Source organism: Ziziphus jujuba, chromosome 5 (assembly GCF_031755915.1).
Source record: "Ziziphus jujuba cultivar Dongzao chromosome 5, ASM3175591v1".
Taxonomy (NCBI): Eukaryota; Viridiplantae; Streptophyta; class Magnoliopsida; order Rosales; family Rhamnaceae; genus Ziziphus; species Ziziphus jujuba.
The window spans coordinates 30,884,096-30,906,189 of record NC_083383.1 but is presented as its reverse complement, the minus strand read 5'-3'; the positions used below and the strand labels follow the sequence as shown (position 1 = coordinate 30,906,189).

The 22,094-nt window shown below is 31.9% G+C and overlaps 3 protein-coding genes across 5 annotated transcripts; 1 reads left to right on the top strand and 2 right to left on the bottom strand.

Moving 5' to 3' along the window:
- Window positions 1-987: 987 nt before the first annotated feature.
- Window positions 988-8,665, bottom strand: LOC132803813 (dol-P-Man:Man(7)GlcNAc(2)-PP-Dol alpha-1,6-mannosyltransferase). Of its 3 annotated transcripts, none has more exons than XM_060817378.1 (19): window positions 8,420-8,665; window positions 7,838-7,879; window positions 7,689-7,734; window positions 7,481-7,567; window positions 6,617-6,672; window positions 6,081-6,198; window positions 5,842-5,900; window positions 5,183-5,254; window positions 4,875-4,938; window positions 4,677-4,780; window positions 4,112-4,183; window positions 3,185-3,271; window positions 3,040-3,107; window positions 2,823-2,891; window positions 2,663-2,745; window positions 2,426-2,525; window positions 1,993-2,058; window positions 1,446-1,539; window positions 988-1,358 (listed from the first exon to the last, which is right to left on the bottom strand). In XM_060817378.1, the coding sequence occupies exons 1-19, from the start codon at window positions 8,543-8,545 to the stop codon at window positions 1,278-1,280; spliced, it is 1,494 nt and encodes a 497-aa protein (XP_060673361.1). In that variant the 5' UTR covers window positions 8,546-8,665; the 3' UTR covers window positions 988-1,277. The 3 variants fall into 3 exon arrangements, with proteins under 3 accessions (XP_060673361.1, XP_060673362.1, XP_060673363.1); XM_060817379.1 differs by having other exon boundaries at window positions 7,689-7,712; window positions 8,420-8,502; XM_060817380.1 differs by lacking the exon at window positions 7,689-7,734 and having other exon boundaries at window positions 8,420-8,508.
- Window positions 8,666-9,281: 616 nt separating this feature from the next.
- LOC132803893 (pentatricopeptide repeat-containing protein At1g71460, chloroplastic) lies at window positions 9,282-11,686 on the top strand. Its single transcript, XM_060817699.1, has one exon. The coding sequence runs from the start codon at window positions 9,410-9,412 to the stop codon at window positions 11,477-11,479; it is 2,070 nt and encodes a 689-aa protein (XP_060673682.1). The 5' UTR covers window positions 9,282-9,409; the 3' UTR covers window positions 11,480-11,686.
- A 5,509-nt stretch (window positions 11,687-17,195) lies between these two features.
- LOC132803814 (probable WRKY transcription factor 12) lies at window positions 17,196-21,791 on the bottom strand. Its single transcript, XM_060817381.1, has 4 exons — window positions 21,133-21,791; window positions 20,855-20,934; window positions 20,145-20,306; window positions 17,196-17,556 (listed from the first exon to the last, which is right to left on the bottom strand). Exons 1-4 carry the CDS (start codon window positions 21,439-21,441, stop codon window positions 17,394-17,396), a joined length of 714 nt encoding a protein of 237 aa, XP_060673364.1. The 5' UTR covers window positions 21,442-21,791; the 3' UTR covers window positions 17,196-17,393.
- Between the last annotated feature and the right edge of the window lie 303 nt (window positions 21,792-22,094).

Here is a 22,094-nt window from a genome sequence, read left to right as displayed (position 1 = left end):
GGCATAGACTTTCTTATCTATTTGTTTTTTATGGAAAATTATTGGGCATTGACTTTGAATACTGAATAGTCAATAAGAACCACAAGAAAGTGAAATACACGCTGATTTTGACGCAAAACTGAAAATAATTAGGTTTTCTTTATTGTTATTATTTTTCACTTTATAAAGTTATCAATGACTTTGGATCTTTTACATCAATTAAAAAGATATTTTAGTTTTTTGGAAGAGGAAAAAAAAAAAAGTGCATTAAAAAATGACCCCATTTGTGTTGAACTATCACACTAAAAACTTGTGGTGTACAACCCAAATGAAATAAATCAATAGGGATTTGTACCTTAAAAATGAAAATTATTTTATAACTGAAACAAAAATAATATTTCGGATTTTCAAATCATAGTCATCCTAACAATAATAACCAAATAAGCAAAAAGATAGGTGAAGCGAAAATTTTCCACTCTTGACCATGACAAACTAAGGAGTTTGAAATTTCTACATAACCCTTTTTTTTTTTCCCCCGGCTCAGCAATCAATGTCTTATTTTAACAACGTAATTATGTTAATCACACGGCTATAAATGAAATCCATTGGTCAGAATTGGACCCTACTATAGCAAAAGACAATTTAAATTAAATATCAGATTCAATGTCCTTGAAAATTTCTTAGAAATATCTTACATCCGGTCAACTTCTTCGGCCACAGTTTGGATATTGAATGAGAGGGCAAACTACTCTTCGTACAAAATCAGTAAGTACACACACTAGAGGTTCATATAAGAACAAATATTAGGTATTGATGTGTGAATTGGTGTTCATAATTTGATAGCGTAATTTGATTTATGCAATATGAATCAAATTTTATAGCTAGTGTATTTTCAACAATCATCAAAACGATTCACCCAAAAAAAAAAAACTTTGTGATTACATGCCCAAATTTTCAATAATTTGTAACATTTGTTTGGTTGTATTGATTAGAAATGCAAACTTTCAATCCAAAAATGCAACTCACTTCACTTTCATTCAAGAATGAATATATTCTCAAGAAGAAACGGGGTAGTTAATCTCTGTAATGTGTATGACAAAAAACAAATACTATTCAAGCCTTCATTGAGAAAGGGTGTTTTTATCCCTATCAAATCTAATCCACTTGTACACGAAAGAAGGCTATCGGTTAATGAAAGTTTGATCAGTTTCCCTCATGAAAAAAGAGGTTATGAATCCACAACTCATTTTTCTACATAATTTTCGAGTTAAAAACTAGTAGAATTTACCACATAAATATCACGAGCATCCTGGCCAGTTTCGACTCAAAACTTCTTTGTTTCTCGCACTTCCATGAATATAAACTTTGGGCTCTTTTACCTGACACCAAGTAGAAAGCAGGTTTAATATTTCAAACAGAAAGGGTATCATCCCAATTGTTCAATTCAGATAAGCTCAACTTCCTACCAGTAAAATGAGTGGATAGCGATACTGAAGACGTAGCCTTGAGAACCCATTTACAGCAAAGAGACACTTGAATCCATCAACAGAAGGATGTTCACTGTTATAGATGAAACCAATAAAACCATAGAAATCAATTTCATCTGCAAACAAAAAATAATGTACTAAAAGAATAAAGAGACCTTCTTCATAATTTAAGGACACTGAAGATCTGAAACTGAATTTATTAAGGGATTGACTGCTAAGTGATCTGTGCTAATTATCCTACAATAACCTTATTCTAGACTCCGGAGCCCAAAGTAGGAAAAGATTTATTCCTTTTGTCTTTATCCTACTAACTGCCAAACTACTATAATTTTAAAAGCTCAGGTCATGACAAGAACTGGATCTATCCAAAAACAAAACCACTTATGGATTAAAAATGACACTTGCTCTCACTCATTCCAATTAGCAATTGTTAGCACAAAGGACCAGGAAAGCTACAATTCAAGTCTTTACTTCGCTGAGACTTGATCCAACAGAAAGATAAAAAGGAAGATGAGGAAAAACTCACTTTATGAGGTAGGTGAAATTTCTCTGTTTCAACTCTTCTAGGGGAATCCCTTCTTCCTTAGAATACCTGCGTTACATTGTAGTCTAATTACAAACTGATACACAAACCTTACAATATTCCAAAGAGCATCAAACATGTACAGAAACATGAAGCAGATATTCCTTTGCAAGGTATATAACTAAAATACACTATTGAGGAGATAACATAAGGATTTAAATGTAAGCATATTATCCCTACTGCAAATTTCATTTTGTTTAATTCAAAGACCACATCATCCTGAACTAGCTATAATAAAATCTTAGGACAGTAAAAGTATTAACTAGTTTGGTTCCAAAAATGATTGTTGCTTCATAAAGATTTAATAAATGACTTTCCAGATAGATAAATACCATCAGGAATATGAGTAAAGCTACCCTAAGCAAGAATCATATACCTCCATGGAAAATCACTTTCACAAAAGCGGGATATTCCATTCATAGCTGAAAACGTATCAATGTGAATCCATTGTTCATTTTTATGATTAGCAACATTACCTGTCAGAGAAAACATGAATGACCAAAAGAGACATCAAATAAATGTAAGAATTAAAATACTGAGACAAAATGCACTTCAACTAAAAAAGACAGAAGACCATGGAGGTAAGGATGGAGGGAAGAGAGAGAAGACTTACCATACTGATGAAAATATTTTAAAGCATGACCACTGGGGTAATTCTCATAGGATGCAAGGAAAGTTATGATGGTGCACCCTAGACTACAAAGATAGAAATAAATACAAAAGTGATGCAAATTATCAATCCATAAGTGAAACAGAATAAGCAAACATCCAACCTGATTAATAGTAATCCGATCATCACAAAGTACATCAACTTCCAAAAAGCTTTCTTCCTATTATTATAGCTGTAACAAATTGGAATAAAAGATCACACAGGTTGTTAGTATATTAAAGAATTTATACAGGTTGACAATCCAAAAAGATGTCAAATGCTTTGAACAATACACATTAATTTTTTTTATTCATCTGAAACTTAAAACAGACAGCACATACATTCTATTAGCTGCAAGTGCGGCAGACAAGTTGAATATTGGAACTGAGCTAATAATAAAACGAAGTTCCTGGATCATGAAAATACATTGCATTAATGTTATAAATTGTAAAGGAAAGACCATATCACAGTGAATGAGCATTATACCTTATGAGGAAGCTTAGAGTAAAGTAAAACAAAGGAGAAAACTGGAAGAATGAATAGCAGAACCCTTCTGTCAAGAAAAATCCCAAGCTGCAAGAGAGATTGCACATCAATTTAGGAAGTCGGAATTTGGAAGTGAGGGAAAGAAAAAAAAAATAAAAAAAGTACCCAAAACATTCAATAGATCTCACTAAGTCTCCTATCTCCATTTGATTAATTTAATAATCAATTACTTTTTTGACCTTTCTACCCCTTACTTAAAATAGAATCATTTCAATTACAACAGCTGAAATTAATCATTTCAATTACAACAGCTGAAATTAATCATTTCAATTACAACAGCCGAAATTATTTTAAGTAAAAATATTCAAAACCAATAATTTCATGTTCTTAAAATTTGACCTTTGCGATGCCCAAATTATAGGCACCATTTTAGGCCTCAACTTCGAAAGAGATCAGGGACCAACCTTTCATTGTGATTAGCTTATGACAGAAAGATATTATCAAAGTTTACATTTGTACTTTTAGTTTTCCTATATAGAGTGTTCTCATCTCCTGAAGAATTTTGTTTATTTTATTTGATAAAATTATGCTTCTATCAAAGAGGAATTGCTTCAAGAGTTCTCTATTAGAGAAATTAACTTCATAGAGTGTTTATGTCAAAAGAAGAATAACATTACAACATCATGATTCTAGTTACAAACGAAATGAATAAAAGCTTTTGTATAGTTATATTATGAAAAGATAAAAGAATTATTCAAAGATATTCACAAAAAATATAGGTTTTTTCCTTCAGTGACGCATCCTATTAATTCATTCTGACCAGTATTAGCATCCAGCGAAGGAGGAAGAAAATGCTTGGAACAATAAAATAAAAAGATGACAGAGAAGGTTACACTCATAATATACTCCATCTCTTGCAAGACTTACCATAAAAAGAGGGTATGCAGCAAGCAATGAGCGAGGGAGTGCAGAAGTGAAGTACCAGTGGAAGGGATGTGTCTGAAGAAAAGGTAACATTAAGAAAAACAAAAAGGTGTAAGTTTCAGATAAGTATTTTTTCCGTTATGACAACTTCTTCAAATATCTATCACCACAGAAAAGCTGATCCTCCCGGGGAACCTCAAGCAAAAAAAGGTTCTGGCTCAAGTCTAATGAAGTCTAGATCACATTCTTATTCCAATATGCAACCAAGAAAATATCCACCAGGTTTAACATCTCACTTCTAATAAGACACCCAAGAAATCAGCAACCACCTTTGAACTTCCATCAATACATCCCCAAATATTTGGAAAAAAGCAGTTACGGGATAACATGCTATAAGAGAAGTAGAAAACTGCACTACAGAACATCATTAAGACCCATACTGCAAACCAAGAAGCATGCACTAATCACCAATATGGATCAACAAATATCACATGACAAAAAACATCAGTAAAATATTTCAAATTCTAGAAAAAAACACATGGCAGAAATGAAAATTAATTAAGGATACACCCCACTCAGAACTCCGATTTTGCACAGAGTTGAACCAGAAAACTTCAAATTCAGGCCACAACAACCTTTTCCACATTATTGAATCAACCATTACAGTAAGACCTGTGCTGAAGAAAATTCAAAACCATATACTAATTCGGGGTTTTGATTTGTATATGAAAAAGAAAATGCAGAAAGTAGCATAAGGTTAACCAACCTATCGACAAGAGAGCAAACCAAAGGCAGCATTTTAATGTCCCCCATATTGAAATTGATTTAGTCTGTCATCAAAAAGATCAAAATATTAGTTAGACACAAAAAATAATACAATATTACCTAATCATAACTGACAAGAAATCATATAAGCAATTAGGAATGGCGCTACTTCATGTTAGATAGATCCCAACCGCAGCACAATCAAAGGCATAAGGGCAGCATAACAGTTCTTCATTGTAGTAAAAGTTCAAAATAGCACACAATGAAACAAAATAGATAGTAAGACTGAAGGTATCAAGCAGAACCCACCAAGAAAAGCTCTAGGCCAAGAGGGCAAAGAAGTAGAAGGATATCACATCTAAAGATGATTGTAGCAAAAATCTGTTCATTGAAAAAAAGAGCAGTAAGAATAATACAGCAAGCAAAAAGGAGATGCATGGTTACAATCTTACAATTAATTCATCAAATGGCAATAAAAACATCTATACCTGTGGGGAACAAAGCAAAGATATTTATTTTGAGATAATCAACAAAGTAATCACACATAAACATGTTTATATCATAATAATTGACATCACAAGTTTGTAACTCCTAATAAAGAATTAAGTGTACTCGGCCTTCAGATTGTGGTAGAGGAGATAAACTTTTGTTCTTCAACAATAACAGTTACACTAAAAGTTCCTCATTTACAAAATGACTTTAAAATCTACATTGATTTCTAAAAAAGGCTCATAAGTACAAAAGAATATGAATAGAAAGTTAGATGCTAAAAGCATGATTGTCCAACATATTAGGAAACACAGTAATAGAAATACTTTGCTATTATTTTAAGTAGGAAATGTTGGCACATTATGAACCAGAAAGAAAAAGGAGTGGAACCTATACTACACCTATAGGATACCACGACATGCAGCATGATTGCATTCCATCTCTGATGGATAATCTGAAATTTACAGATGGAAACACACCAGACAGTTCAGTGCTGCATAATACTTCCGCTTGAACCAATATCCATATGCCAAGTTGACTGCAAAAAAAATTAGGAAAGGAAAAAAAGAAAAAAAAAATTAACAGAAGTAGTTGTTCCATCCACTTCTTTATTTTCATCCAATGACCAAAAAGCAGCAAGGAAAATAAAAATACCTGTATCTTAGGCCACCAAAAAGAAAATGAGCATAAGAAGAGTTAAACTAGATAAAACATTTACCTACACCAAGTGCTAGTATATTTGGAAGAGGACGGGTACAATAGAATAGAAGATGAAACTGAACAGCAGTTAGTATCACAAAGAAAGCTTCTACTTGATGTCCAAACTGATCTCTAACCTGCTAAAATGAAATTAATTAACATTAGTGTTACTTGTCATACCAATTATGAACCATGAACAATATTGATACTGCTTATATCATTGTGACTAAAAATAGTCAGGAATCTACAAGCAATATTTCTTTTGTTCATTTTCAGCAAAGAAAAGGCAGCAACAAATCTACTAGTTCAACATAGATTAAAGCACAATAGTTTCATGCTGCCAGGTTACACAAAACTGCTAAGTTTAATGGAAGATGATAAAGCCTATCTAGAACATATGTCATTTCTTTTGCGCTTTGCATATATCAATTGATAGGTTAAATGATGGTATCCCTAGGATCACAAATTACAAGACCTACAAAGATATCAAGTCAAAATAAGTATTTCAGATAATAGGAAGAAAGTACACACAAATAAACACCATCAAGAACGCACCTGAAGACGGAAGAAGCGCAATGTAGATAAAATAATGCAACCTAATGCCAAACGAACTGGATAACCGCAATTAAACAAGTTAGTGAAGTTTGAGAAATTACATATATTTTGTGAGTTAGAAAATAACAAATTATTAAAGGCAAAGAAAATAAACCAAGGGTTTTACACGTTCTCCAGTCCTAATACCACATAATAGCAAGGTCATAAGATGAAAGCCATCAACTATTTGGTCCAATCTGCTAAATACCAAATAGATTCCCCACTTCCTCAAGGTATTGTGAAATCACAGATCTTTCATTGTAAAAAAACGACAAATTCTGACTTTAATTAAAAAGTTTGTTTCAGAATGGCATTACAAACTAATTGATAAGTACTTTTTCACTGGTATCTTCTTTTAAGTGCAGAAATTTACTATGGATCCCATTTGTTTTGTATCATTATTGATGGTATTATGAGATGTCATTGGAAAGTTCAATCTTCAAATGTTTGGGTAACTCATCAGAGAAGGACACTTGGATCCATCTAGACAGTTGTCCACTAAACCAAGGTCCCTTTCCATTAAAATCAACCCTTTAATGGCTCAGTCCTTTACCTAAACTTATCTCCAAAATCAAGATATGTCAAAACTCCTCAACATATGCATTCCTTTACCCAACTTCACATCCAAACATAGTAACAATCAAGACCTCGTGCTCAATATAAATATTATATCGAGCACATTACTAATTCCACTATCTCCCTACTTTAATTGCACATGTACTCATAAGAATAGTAATACTATGCACTGCCATATCACTTTGACAAGCATCTTTCAGATCAGATTCATTACACTAGTTTAAGTGTCAAAATATCAATGGTACTAACCTGCAACAAGACTATAAATCTTAGGCAAATTCAGCAAGTTCATCGCTACGACAATAGGAGATGCCAAACTTGATACAAGCAGGGAACCTACAGGAACAATGTTACATAATAATTAGTAAAGTTAAACATCTCAAACTATTCAATAGTTAATCAAGAAATAAAAATGATTTCCAATAAGCTACAAGCCTTAAATTAATCACCAGCTTACCAAGGAAAGTGCGAGGAACAACTCCTGGGAACTCCAAATGGTCATACTTATAACGAAAAATACATGAAAAAAGTTAAACTAAAGGTCCAATAAATTCCAGCCAATACCAGTTTACAAGAAGTACTAGAAATCTGAGAAAGTAAACTTACATTGTCCAAATGATGCCGATGGTATAGAATATCATGCATTGCCTTGATAAACAAAAGTTTAAGAAAGAAACAAAGTTAGCAAGTGAAGGAACAATAGACTCCAAGAAATACGTAAAGCACTTAAATCTCCAAACCAAAAAACTCATCTTTCCTAAACCTTAAACAAACCCAAATTTATAATCTTTTTACTGCTACATTAATTCAGTACGCATAGAGAAAAGAAAGCTGTCTTTAATTTAGCAACTGAAATAGAGAATTAGTTTGTATTGGCAGTTACTATCATTTTATGAAATTGAATCAAATCTATAGTATAGACTAACTTATCACCTAAAAACCAAACCAAAACAAAAGACTAATAACCTTTTGTCAAAATTTCCTTCTTTTTTTTTTTTTTTTTTTTTTTTTCCAGAAACCAAACAAAAAGTGAGACTTACTTCAGTTAGGACTACCCACTAGTCGCCAAATGAAAGTACAATCATTTATTTTGTTATGGAACAAATAATATAATCAACCAATATTGAAATCTTTGATTCTACCATTTTCTTAGAGAATTTCTTGGCAAACTGAACAAATAAAAGCTACCTGAACATTGAAGCTTTCTTCCACCTTAGTGTACGGTACCATGAATACATAAAACGCAGCTATTGACACCAAGAGCAGATCATAACCGTAGCAACCCAAATACTTCGAAGAAGAAGTGAGAGCCATTGTTGGACTCAGAGAGACAGACTCAGAATTTGTTCTGGTTGGGCTATGCAAGCGTTCTGGGCGAGCAATCGAGAACGGGCTTCCATAGGTTCAGGTTGGACTTCACCATTAAAATTACATAAACACCCTTCTTCTACCGGTTCATTAATAAAATAGTTAAAAAAAAAAAAGTGATAATTTTTTTTTTTTTTTTTGTTCTTCTTTGTATAGGACTTTTTTTTTATTTTGATAATTTATCTACTTAGAATAAAAAAAATTACCTTGTTAAAAAAAAAAAAGGTTGACGAATAAGATTAGTTTCACTAATTGAGCTTTTGAGCACATCTATATATATGTTTAAGAAAACATAGATTCAAATCAAACAAAATACAAAAAGATTTTGAATAGTTTATAATTAAATAATTTGTTTTAAACAAAATTTATCAATTAAAGGCAAAAAAATAAACCCTCGATTAATAAAATAAAACTCTGATTCAAAAATAAAATAAACCAGAAAATGAATTAATAAATCATTTTTAATAACAAATTAGCCAAAGTTTGTTATAGGGTTTAATAAATTTGTATTAATTAATTAAGATGAAATTATTTTATTACTTAACAATTTTAATATTTTTCATTCGTAAGAACGCTCCTTTTGAATATTTTGCAATAAAAAGGAATAAGAATTGGAGATAAATAAAATTTTAAGGGAAAAGAAAATGTATATATAAATATATGCATTTATTAAATGGATGAGCAAAAGAGACTTTATCAAAAAAAGAAACAAAAGAAAAATCTTTTTCTGGACTATTTCATTCTCTGCACAGATAGTTGCTCACAAGCAAGCCTTGGAGCCACAGATAGAAGCAGAAGAGTTCTCATGGAATGGAAGCCGTAAGCTGCTCGACTATGTCCCTTCACGCTTTCCCTTCAAACTCTTTCGCCTCCACCCCCATCAATGGTAACTACCCAACTTTCAAACCCAAACCAGCGTCAGCCATTGTCGGAACTCGAGCTCCTTCAACCGAGCACCGCCGCAAGAAACCTTCACCCAAATCCAAAAAGCCGCGGACTTTCACCGAGAAGGACGCATTTCCTGAGTCTCTGCCACTCCACAGCAAGAACCCACATGCCATCTACGAGGACATTCAGAGATTCGCCAGGCAGAACAAGCTCGACCAGGTCTTCACCATCTTGGACTACTTGAACCAGCAAGGTATCCCTGTTAACCCCACCACTTTCTCTTCCATTGTCGCCGCTTGTGTCCGTACGAAGTCCTTAGCTCAAGGGAAGAAGATCCATGCGCATATTCGGATGAATGGGCTGGAAAGCAACGAGTTTTTGCGCACGAAACTCGTCCATATGTATACTTCTTGCGGTGCCTTCGAAGATGCCCAGATGGTGTTCGGCGAATGTTCTAGCGGGAGTGTGTACCCATGGAATGCATTGCTTAGAGGCTCTGTAATTGCGGGTGGGCGTAGATACCGTGATGTTCTTAGTACATATTCGGAAATGCGTGCATTGGGGATTGAGTTGAATGTTTATACTTTCTCCAATGTCATCAAGAGCTTTGCTGGTGCATCAGCGTTTGCACAAGGTTTGAAGACTCATGCCCTTTTGATTAAAAATGGTTTGATTGACAGTGCTATTCTAAGGACTAGTTTGATTGATATGTACTTTAAATGTGGCAAGATTAAGCTTGCTCGTCGAGTATTTGAAGAAATTCAGGAGAGAGATATTGTAGTTTGGGGAGTGATGATTGCGGGTTTTGCACACAACAGGCTGCATACAGAAGCTTTAGAGTATGTAAGGAGGATGATAGATGAAGGGTTGAGGCCAAATTCCGTTATCTTGACTACCATTCTTCCTATAATTGGGGAAGTTTGGTCCCATAAACTAGGCAGGGAGGTCCATGCTTGTGTGTTAAAGACAAAAAGTTATTCAAAGCAAATATTCATTCAGTCTGCCTTGATTGATATGTATTGCAAGTGTGGAGACATGGAATCAGGAAGACGGGTTTTTTATCGCTCAAAGGAGAGGAATGCTATTTGTTGGACTGCTTTGATTTCGGGTTATGTTACAAATGGGAGGCTCGAGCAGGCACTGAGATCAATCATTTGGATGCAGCAGGAAGGGTTTGTGCCTGATGTTGTCACGGTTGCCACTGTGCTTCCAGTTTGTGCAGAATTGAGAGCTTTAAAGCGAGGGAAAGAGATTCATGCTTATTCTGTGAAGAATTGTTTCTTGCCCAATGTATCTGTAGTTTCTTCCTTGATGATAATGTACTCAAAGTGTGGCATCTTGAACTATAGTATAAAACTGTTTGAAGGTTTGGAGAAGAGGAATGTGATTCTATGGACAGCTATGATTGATTCATATGTTGATAATGGTTGTCTACACGAGGCACTCAGTGTGATTAGATCAATGCTCTTATCAAAGCACAGGCCAGATACGGTTGCAATGGCCAGGATGCTGAGTGTTTGTTGTGAACTAAAAAATTTGAAGCTTGGGAAGGAGATTCACGGACAAGCCTTGAAGAAAGATTTTGACTCTGTCCATTTTGTTTCAGCTGAAATTATGAAAATGTATGGGAGTTGTGGAGTACTTGATATTGCAAACTTGGTTTTTGAGAATATCCCCATCAAAGGTTCAATGACATGGACAGCAATAATAGAGGCTTATAGATATAACGGCCTGTATCAAGATGCTATTGATCTTTTTGATCAGATGGCATCTAAAGGTTTTACACCAAACCCTTTCACTTTCGAAGTAGTTTTATCTATATGTGACCAAGCTGGACTTGTTGATGAAGCTTGCCAGATCTTCAATTTGATGTCTCGTAAATATAAAATTAAGGCATCTAAAGAACAATACACTATGATGATAGGACTTCTTACACGCTTTGGTCGCGTTGACGAGGCTCAAAGATTTATACAGATGAGTTCTTTATCTTAATTGTGATCTTGGAACCCTGAATCTAGTGTAAAGTTTATTAAGTACACTCCATAATCTTCTTTGTAAGTTACTAGTGTTTTACTGATGCACAAATGTATAGAATTGTTGAAACTTGACAACATATTTGTCAACAATTATAAAAAGAGAGAAATGATTTTAGAATTTTTTAAATCAATTTGATCTATCAGATAGAAGTTCTCTGTTTGATTTTTGGTCTTGGTAACACTGATATGTATCTGAATTTATGTTGGCAAGGATTCTAGGCATGAGCATTTATTTTAGAGTCTTCTACTTTTTTTTGGTCTTTTATTCTTTAGGTAATACTTTTACTCTTTTTTGGCCGATGGTTATTTAGGAACTCCCTTTAAATCAATGCTCATTTGAAGAAACTTGCCTCTCAAAACCAAATTTGTATATCAGCCATAGTAATATAAGCTAATTTCTTCTGAACTTCCTTGTTTTACTTATATCTTTTTTTATGTCTTTCATTTCAATCAGATATATGCATTGTTATTTATCTATGATAGCATGCTATTGAATCACAAAATGTAAAAACAATAATGGATTTTTATCATATACTGACAAAATGTTTCTGATTTTGTGATCAGTCTAGTTTATAGCTTCCATGGAAGCCAGGACTTGTTGTCTCTATTGTAAGTTTAGAAAATCAGTTGAAGGAAAATTAGTTTATCAACGAAGACTTGGTAGAATTAGTAAGAAAAAGCCCTAGAAACATAAGAACAAGCAGGGTAGATGCCAAAGGAGGAAAAAAAAAAAAAAAAAACCAGATTATTGGAGCCTCTTTCAGATGCAAGAGTATCTACAAGATTATTATCTCCATATCTACCCATTACCCAGTAGATGCTGCTTTCTACAATGCTTTGAGCATTGTTCCATTACTTCATCAAAAATTAGCAGCCCTACTGGGCTGATTGAGCTATTGCGAGCATTTGGATGAAGTCTTAAGAATTCTGTGTGTTGCAAGCTGGTTCAGTGTCAGTATTAGTGAGTGGAATGCTTTTTAGGAGCCTGAGTTTCCACTTCTTAGTTAATCAAAGGACTACCATTTCCTGAAAACCTATTATCTCTTGACAATTCATTAATTAACTTTGATAGTTGGCTTTCAGAAAGCAGCATCTGAAGTTGGATGTGGTACATAAATATCCTCGTTTGGCCACTAAAATATGAAATTTATAAAATTTGTTTCTGCTGGGTTGGGCATGTATTTAAACTCTCTTATAACTATTCAATATCCTCTTACACAAAACTATGATGTTTGGCCATATCTCTTGACATGGTACTATTTCATCATCCTTGTAATTTTATTTTCAATTATTTTTTTAATAAAATTGATGATGAGCAAAGTATCATCGTTTAAATAGGGTTTCCTGTGTGCAAAACAGTTTAAATCCCAAAATATAGAACTTTACCTCTCTTTTAATTGGCAACACAAGTAAAGTGTATTTAAAAGCTACAATTGCAGAAGAGAAGATTACCCATCTGCTATTTATGTTGCATTCCCTTTCGGTAACTCTAATGAGTGCACCCTTTTAGCTATTTCGACTTTTGGTCTTTTGCCTGATTCAGAATGGGATTCAGTCAGATAAAAATAGAGCAGTGCAAAAGGATAAAGAATCACTCAAGGAATGGTTTTGGTTGTTACAGGCTTAAAAGTGCGTATATCAAGCTAAATAATATGCTGAAAGTTTTCTAACTTGATAATGATGGTTCTTGTATACTGAGGGTTACACCTTATGATACTTTTATGAGTTATACAGACCTTTTAAGTTTTAGCCTTGATTTTTGTTAGAATCTGTTATTGTTTAAAATTGACCATGTTATTAATAAGCTTTTAGTCCTGTGATCTAGCAAGCCCTGAGGAGTGAGGATCCCAGTATTATGTGGATTTTCATTTTGACATCTTTCTCCTTAGCCTAGGATATTGGATTTAAGAACCTTTCTGCTTCTGTAGATTCATAGTGCTATTAGTTTTACATCTAATTTATTCTGGAAAACAGTGTTACATGCATAGGAAAAAGAATTCTAGGATTATTTCAGTTTATAGCATCCAAATTTGTAGAATCTCCTACTTTATTTTGCACATTATTTTGAGGGTGGAGACATAAAAGTTGGACAGGTTTCATGTATACTTATTCATGGAGAGGCCACATGGAGGTTCACATATTCTCTGGTTGGTAAAAAGATTGTTTGGTTACTGTTAGATGAAGAATGTCTTGGAGTCAAATTACCATCTGTAAGAGCAAGACTAGTTAGGGATGAACCATCCTAGACATGATAGCACTTTTCTGGTAAAGGGATTTATTCATTCATTTATTCCTCCTAATAAAGTGGCTTTGTTTTCCTTGTGACATTTCATTTTCATGTAGGAGTAATAAATAATGAATGTCTTTGTGCTTCTATGACATCCAGTGGCAAACTCGAAAAGGAGATGCTTCTGAGTTACCTCCAAAAGGAACAAAGACAGATTATAATAATGATTTCCACCAAACTTTTTACTTTTGTTAGCTGCATAACTTTACAGGACAAGATGTTAGTGGTCGATCATTTTGATTAGTTGATGCAGGACAATTATCATAGCAAATGTTTGAGCAAAGGAAGATTCTCATTGGATACGATGACCATCCTCTCATTCACTGTTATATCTGGCAAGATTTCTTGTACTTGCTTTCTGCTATTTTTTGACTCTAAGTGTGCCATTTTCCTGTGGTTCATTGTTTGGTGATGTGAAGATGCTGTATGCTTGAAAATAATTGATAGTTCTGCTATATTAATATGCTTATCTTTTCTGGTGAAGCTGCATAAGGAAGAGCTCAATTTTTCATCTTTCTTTTTTCTTTTTATTTTTTTTCTCTGTTTTTTAACTGGAAGACTCGTGCGTGCCGTGCTGGAATTGGATTCACATGATATGTGGTTAACATTTACACAACTCTGAAAAATCCCAACTCTTGTTTGGCCATGTACAATAAAAAAAAAAAAGTTTTCTTTTTGAACAATTGGGCAACTTTTCTTTTTTTTCTTTTTTTTCTTTTTTGGGAAATTAATAATAGTTTCTTTAGAGCATTTTTATATCTAGCTTTAGTGTTCTTATCATAGTATCAGAACATGTAGATATATTATAATTAATATTTTCCTAAACATAATCACTGATGAGCAATTTAATTTATAATAGTACAATAAATCCATGTGCTTTTTCACAGTCAGAAAAACAGAAATTCAGAAAACTTGTTTTACAAAATCAAAATAATTGTTACGTAACTGCAAAATAAAAATAAATAAATAAATGAAGAGAATAATTTAAATAAAGAACCAAAAAAATTATTCATTCTTATCATTCTGAATCTTGCAGTTCAAGAATGGTGGAAGAATCAGAGTTACAATGAAAAGTGGTAGTTATAAGTTCTGCTTTTAAAATGAAATGTGTTTTTCTGTGAGAGATTCTTGTGGAATTTGTGTTTTTTTTTTTTTTTTTTTTTTTTTTTTTTGGGTTTTGGCTGTCAAGGTCTGGGAAAAGGAAATTCAGGAATATGCAATCTTCGTTGTGACTCATCAACCTGTGAAAACAAGCCATATGATAAAATATAAAATTAAGGATAATCTTTACCTGATGAAAAGTCATTAAGCTGGCTGATTCACATATTTGCCCTCTCCCAAATCAAGGATGCAATAACCCTTGCATTCATTCACAGTTTCACACAGCCTTCTATAATCAAAAGACATAACATTGATTGAGCCCCTTAAAACAATTTCTTTCTTCTTTTAACAAACAAATGAATTATGCCATAGCTTTTTAAAGACAACCATGAATCTCTTTCCTTAGTGAAAATAAATAAATAAATAAATAAAATAAAATAAAATGGATCATTCTAAAATGAACGACAAACTCTTTTTTTTTTTTTTTTGGCTGAATAAAATGATAATCAAATTTATCTATCACCAATTTGTATATGTACTTCAAAACATGCTAAGATGCTTGGGAAATGATACACATCACTTAAACTTCTTTGGTCTTAATGACGCTGAATTCGAAGATAGACATACAGATATATTGATTTTCGAAGATCCTAGACTATAAATTTCAATTTTTCCTTTTAAAATTCATCTCTATCGATCTATCCTTTTCACCGAAAGTGGTAGGCTCATAGTCATAGACTTACAATATTTTGAACAAATTATAAGAATATGGATGTACTAGTAGTGTTGAAATTAATTGATGTGATCGGACTTTATATAATTTTAGTTTCCATCAATATATTGCCAACCTCATTAATTATACAGCGCCTGACTTTCCAATTTGTATGTTGTCACAAACAAATTACTTCAGCTGTTGGCAAACTAGACAGATTCATTACGTTTTAGAATTTAATTAAGAAAATGAACTACCCTCCAGATATTGGATTGTGATTTGTGAAGTCATTCAGCACCGAAAGTTTTAGCTCTTTTTTACGTTATGTTTTTGTTTCTAGTTTTGTTTTTTACATTTTTTCTTTTGCATTACATGAACATATATAGGTGCATGCCTTTACACATTATATTGAACAACAACAATAAATGAATCAATAATAAAATGTTGATTATTTGGTAATAATTAAACACACAATACAAATATATATTGGGTTATATATATGAGTATAATTAGAGAGTGTTCCCAAAAAAACAAAAAGAAAAAAGAAAAAAGGAATATTTCAGGTGCTGTGACTTGTTAGGCCCTCCTTCAGGTGAATCGGCTGGCTAGCTAGCTAGTATAGAATGTAGATGTTTGGCTATAGGGGGTTTACAATTCTTTCATATTTATATACTTTAGGCTTTAATTACCTTCAAAGTTGGACTGGAAATAATTTGAGAAATGGTATAACAAATAAACATAATTTTGAGTGGGGTGAACAATCTAAGGAAATTATAAATTCCTGCCGAATTTATGGATTATAAATGTTCGCATACTATATAGTTTGTAAATGTAAACTCAGACGAAGGGTTTCACTAATCACTATAATATATATATATATATATACAACCAATTTATCAGTGTATATATATATATATATATATAACCAATCTCATATTACGTTAACGATGATTTTAATATAAGAATTTTCTTTATCAATTATTGATTTGTTTTAATAGATGAAATTTAATAATATATTTATACTTAATTAAGTTTTATAGGATATATTATTTTTAAATAAAATTTTGGTATGTCAATAAATTTATATTAGCTTATTAATTGATTTTTAATTTTTAATTTTTAAAGAAATAAAAATTAATAAAAAAAATTAATGTTAAAACCATCAGCATAACCAAATGTGAGTTTAATTAAAATATATATATTCTCAAGTAAAAACCATCTTTATTGTTTTCTATCAAATCTTTCTTATTAGTTTTTAAATCATTTCAAATGATAAAATATAAAAATAGATTTGGAATTTATATAAGTCTATATACGGTTTACTTTTTCCTTGTACAATTTAAATATTTCATTAAACACATATAGTTTACCAATTAATTTTTAAATCTAAATGTTTAAAATAATTCAAAATTTAATTAATGATAATCAAGGTCCTCATAATAAAGTATGATAAAAGAATGACTATATAGTATAATATTCTATTGGGCAGCAAAGCTAAAGATATTCTAGGCTGCTTTATATGTATATTAAACATGTTGCCTAAAAACGAAGCTATCATCGTGTGTTTATGCATAAACATCAACGGCAAGAGGATGACATTTATATTATATATGAACAAGGATATAGAACCTTCGGAAACTTAATAGGATGGCAATCCCTCAAAATCAATTTGACAAAGATTGTCACAAAGCTAATAATACATACTGGAATATTACAATAAGTTAATGTTTTTGTTCTCTCTAATTTAGCTATATATATAATGTGTATAAATTAAAAGGAGCTAAAACATTCATGTTCGGAGGAATTTGAGTCATCACAAGGAGAGTGGTTGTGTCTACCTTCATAAGTTGTGATTACCATACGACAATCCTCTGAAAGTCGTTCCACCCTTTTCTTTACTCGACAATTATTGTACGTACAACGGTAATAACTTCTGCCGTTAATCCCAAAAAAAAATAAATAAATAAAAAATATGTCAACCACCGCTTTTTATCTAAAAGCATTATAATAGAACATACAGTTGAAAATTTATAATTAAATGTATAAAAATGAACAAATACCATATGAAAATACACTAAATTATGGTAGCAGAAACTAGCTCAGCATTTTCTATGAAATTCTAGCAATTAACATTCATGTAATTGATAATTAGTACTTGCAACGATGCATTATTCTTTTTATTTGCTAACTTGATCACTCTCTTACATGAAAAATAAGTAGGGCAGCTAAAATCATCCATCTGACATCAAACACTAGGCAATTGTTTTAAGGCCTTGATATATATAGGTTTGAATGAAAAAAAAAAAAAATTAGGAATGGAAACCAATTAACCTGAATAGGAGAAGCAGTCATTGCATGCATGGTAGCTCTTATAGTATTTTGGTTCATTTAATAAGGTCGATCAACAATTAATTTAATTTTCTTTTTTGTGTTTGAAACCAAGAGCTATTGGAAAGAGGTTGGTGATGATCTCGATCGATATTTAAAGAGGAAAAAAAAAAAAAAAAAAGAAAGTGTACTGAGATAAAATGTCATAATCTTACTTAAGCCCCAATTATCCAACAGATATAAGGAAAAAATTTTGAAAGAGATGGAAACTAACTAAAGATAGAAAATTATTTGTTCATAACAAGGTAAAAATGATCTAATCAGCAATATAAGTTGATTTAAAGTGGAAATTACTTTATAGAAAAGGAAAAGAAGAGTTATTGCTCCTAAGAAAAGCTGATTCACATTTGGCCTCCTACCTTGCTCCCAAAAATGTCAAATTCTACATTTTATCTCAACTCTAGATTTCATTAAGCTCTTAATATGTTACTATTTAGTCTAGCTACTATGAGTACAAGTTGACTTAATCTTTGAATGGAATTTTGTCCATTCAAGTTATCAAAAAATTAAGATTTTTGAATAGCAAATTATTATTTTTAGTCTTTTGTTTATTGTTTAGTATTTTAATTAAGATACTCATGAATAAATTAACATATTTTTAATCATTTATTTGATATTTGATAAATAATTATACTCATAAACGAAATAAAAAATGGTATAACCTACTTGCTAAGCAAACCCACTTTGATTTTCTCCTTGAATCATTTAGCCACTAATCTTGTATTAAGTCATCGATCAGTTTATTTATTTTTTTTTTTTTTTTCCCTCTATAGCACCTCGAAGGTTCAATAAACCCTGGTAATGGTTTCATCTTCCTTAGGTGCATGGTTCTGTTACTTCTGTATGTTTTTCCTTGTCTTATGTATATAACCAAAAAATTAATACAGTTATTCTTAAAATATAAATGGTCTTAGCTTGAAGTAAATGTAATCTTAAATTGTTGGATAAGACCTAAACTTGTCTTTTTTTTAAGAGATTAGCCCTTTTTGCACATGAACTAAAAAACGAATTTTCTAGTTTTAAAATCAACCTTAATTAATTTCTTAACAAAATGTTTGGTTTCAAAACTAGAAAACTGTCTTATATCTCATGGTCAAACATCGCCTAAAAATGCATAGTGGATGTTAAGTGTGTTTTAAAATGTTTTTGGTTTGTGGGATTTTATGTTAATATTTTTATGTTCTATGGAAAGCATATGTTAGAAGAGTTCACAAGAATGTGTTCTTTGCTATGTAAGAAATGTGTACATGTCAGGTGCTTAAATGATGGTAATGTCTTCATAAATATTTGCTCTTATTGCAGGCTAGGATTTGATTTCAACTTGATTAATTTCTATTCTATTTTGTTTATGGATCGAGCATAGAAATAGTAGAAGTATCTTCTACACGGCTGGCGAATGATGAGCACGTGCATAAGAGAATAAGACAATTGGAAGTTCATAAAAGAGGGGAAGAAAAAAGATTATGACATCGATTAAAGAAGAAATATTATGGGGGATATATATAATACGACACCCTATATATCCTATAATTTTCATGGCCTCTATAACCTTAATTTTAATACTAGTGCGAAGTTATCCATCCTCCTATACATTATGTTCATAATGCAGCAATATTGAGCATATTTTGTATCTAATATATGGTCATAATTAATTGGTATTCAATAATTAAACTTAATTAACTGTAGTTAAGTGATTGAAACTTCAGACTGTATAAATTAAGCATTCAAAATTTGATTGCCTAGGCCTACATAGCTAATTAATCAAGTAATTATTTCAATTAAGGTTTAATTAATGTAAAGAAACTTAAATTAATTTTTTTCTAGTTTTATATGATGAATATTTTTTTACATTTTACTTTTATTAATTATCTTCAGTGTAACATTTCTTTAAATCGTTATCATTCATCAGTTCATATGTATGTTTTACTTTTCTTCCATTAACTAATTCAAAGCATGCAAGCAGTATATAACTCAAATAAACTCAAAATTAGTGTGAAAAATCATTTGATCAATTCCCAAATCAAAAACCAAAAGTAAAATAGATCCAATTAATTTTAATTAGTATTATATGTTCTAGTTGTATATATAAGCAACGAATGGATGAAATAATAAAATAAATTTGGAATTAGGTACCTAGGATGGAGGCTGTTCTTGACAACTTTCTGACCATATTTCCTCCACTTATAACCATCATCAAGCACATCCACATCGCTTCTGGTTTGGAAACAGAACCTTGGTTCCCTCAGCTTTCTTCTCACTTTCACTTTGCTTTTCTCTGAGGTTGAGCTCCTCCACCTGTCATTATTCATTTTTCTCCCAATTTATTAATAATACCTAGCCAGCTTCACAAGAGAGGATCCAGAAACCTCAATCTCTTCCATTATATATATATATATATATACACAATAATTGCTTTCCAGATCTTCTTGGCTTTTCTACAATATCATTATCAGCTTCAATAATATATGCAATACATATATATTATTAAATACGTGTGCCCTTTCTGCATGGACGTACTGAGTTTTCATAAATAATATGGAATCGGAGCTAGATGCCAAAATAAACTAAGCAACAACACCTAATAAAATAAATATGACACACACACACACACATATATATAGTTGTTTTATACTGGTTGCCTAATTATATGTAATCTATGTGATATTTCATACGAGATTACATATAATTAAGAGACAATTGAACAACATAAGTTGTTCATTGTCATTTAACAGAATATTCTCATATATATATATATATATATATATATATATATATATATATATTATGTATATGTGTATATAGGTTTTTAAACAGAGAGAAGGAGAGAGGAGAAAGAGTCCCACCACGAATTGCTGCCATCGCTAGCATTACCGGTACTGCAATTTTCATCATTATTAATACCCTTGGGATCCAACGTACCCACCTGTTTTAATATAGCACAATGCAAAGTTTATTAACAAAATGAAAATGGATAAACAAAAATAATTAATTTAAAATTAACCAAAAAAAAATCTCAAAAATATTTCTAGCTATATGAATTTCTTTAATTTTCGATTAATATTTATATATATATATATATATATATATATATATATATATATAAATATCTACAATTTATAACCTGGTCGTTATTCCAAGAAGATCTGGCAGCAAGATGATCACCGTGACCAAATCCCATAGTGGTGGCGGTGGCAGCGGCGGCGGCAGCAGAAGTGGTGGTTGCAGTGGAACCGCCGTTGAGAGGCGGAGTAGTTGAGTGAGAATTGTTGTTGTTGTTGTTGTTGTTGTTGTTGTTGTTAGGAGATAAGAAGCTCAAAACCTGGTTATGATCTTCAAACTGGACAAATCCCATTTCATGGATAGGTGGTGGAGGGGTAGCAGAGAATGAGACTTGAAGCTCATAATTTGGAACCCCTCTGTCTCCTTCCATTTTTTTCTTCTTATAGTTATATATATAGAAAGAAGTATAGAAATATATGCAATATTTTCCTTTCTTGATCTTGATCTTGATCTTGTTGGAGTTGGAAAAGGTTTTGGTTGAGAGATTAGTGGCTACTGGTGCATGGTGACCGTACAAGGCTGTTGGGTCTGGTAGAGAAGGAAGGGTTTTTCTTTTTTTCTTTTTTTTTTCTTTTTTTTTTCCCTTCTTTTGTTTTGTTTTGTTTTTGTGCTTGACACACGGTGTTTGTTTGGTCAACTAGTAAACGCAGGATAGAATTTTTTTTTTATTTTTTTTCCCCTGGAAAATTTAATATTCCTTTTCCATCTTCTTAAGGTTCTCTATATAGTAGTTACATAAGTCTTGCAAACCTCTCTCTCTCTCTCTCTCTCTCTCTCTCTCTCTCTCTCTCTCTCTCTCTCTCTCTCTCTATTACCAAAAAATTAAATATTAAAAAAGAAAACCCCACCCCTTTCTCTCTCTCTCTCTCATACACACCAGCATATATACACACAGTTGAAACTAATTATGATGGGAATATTGTGTACTTGAAAAAAGAGTATAGGCTATAGGATACAATGATACATTATATTTTACATTTTACCTAAAATTAGTTAAATATAGAGGGTAGTACTAAACAGGGT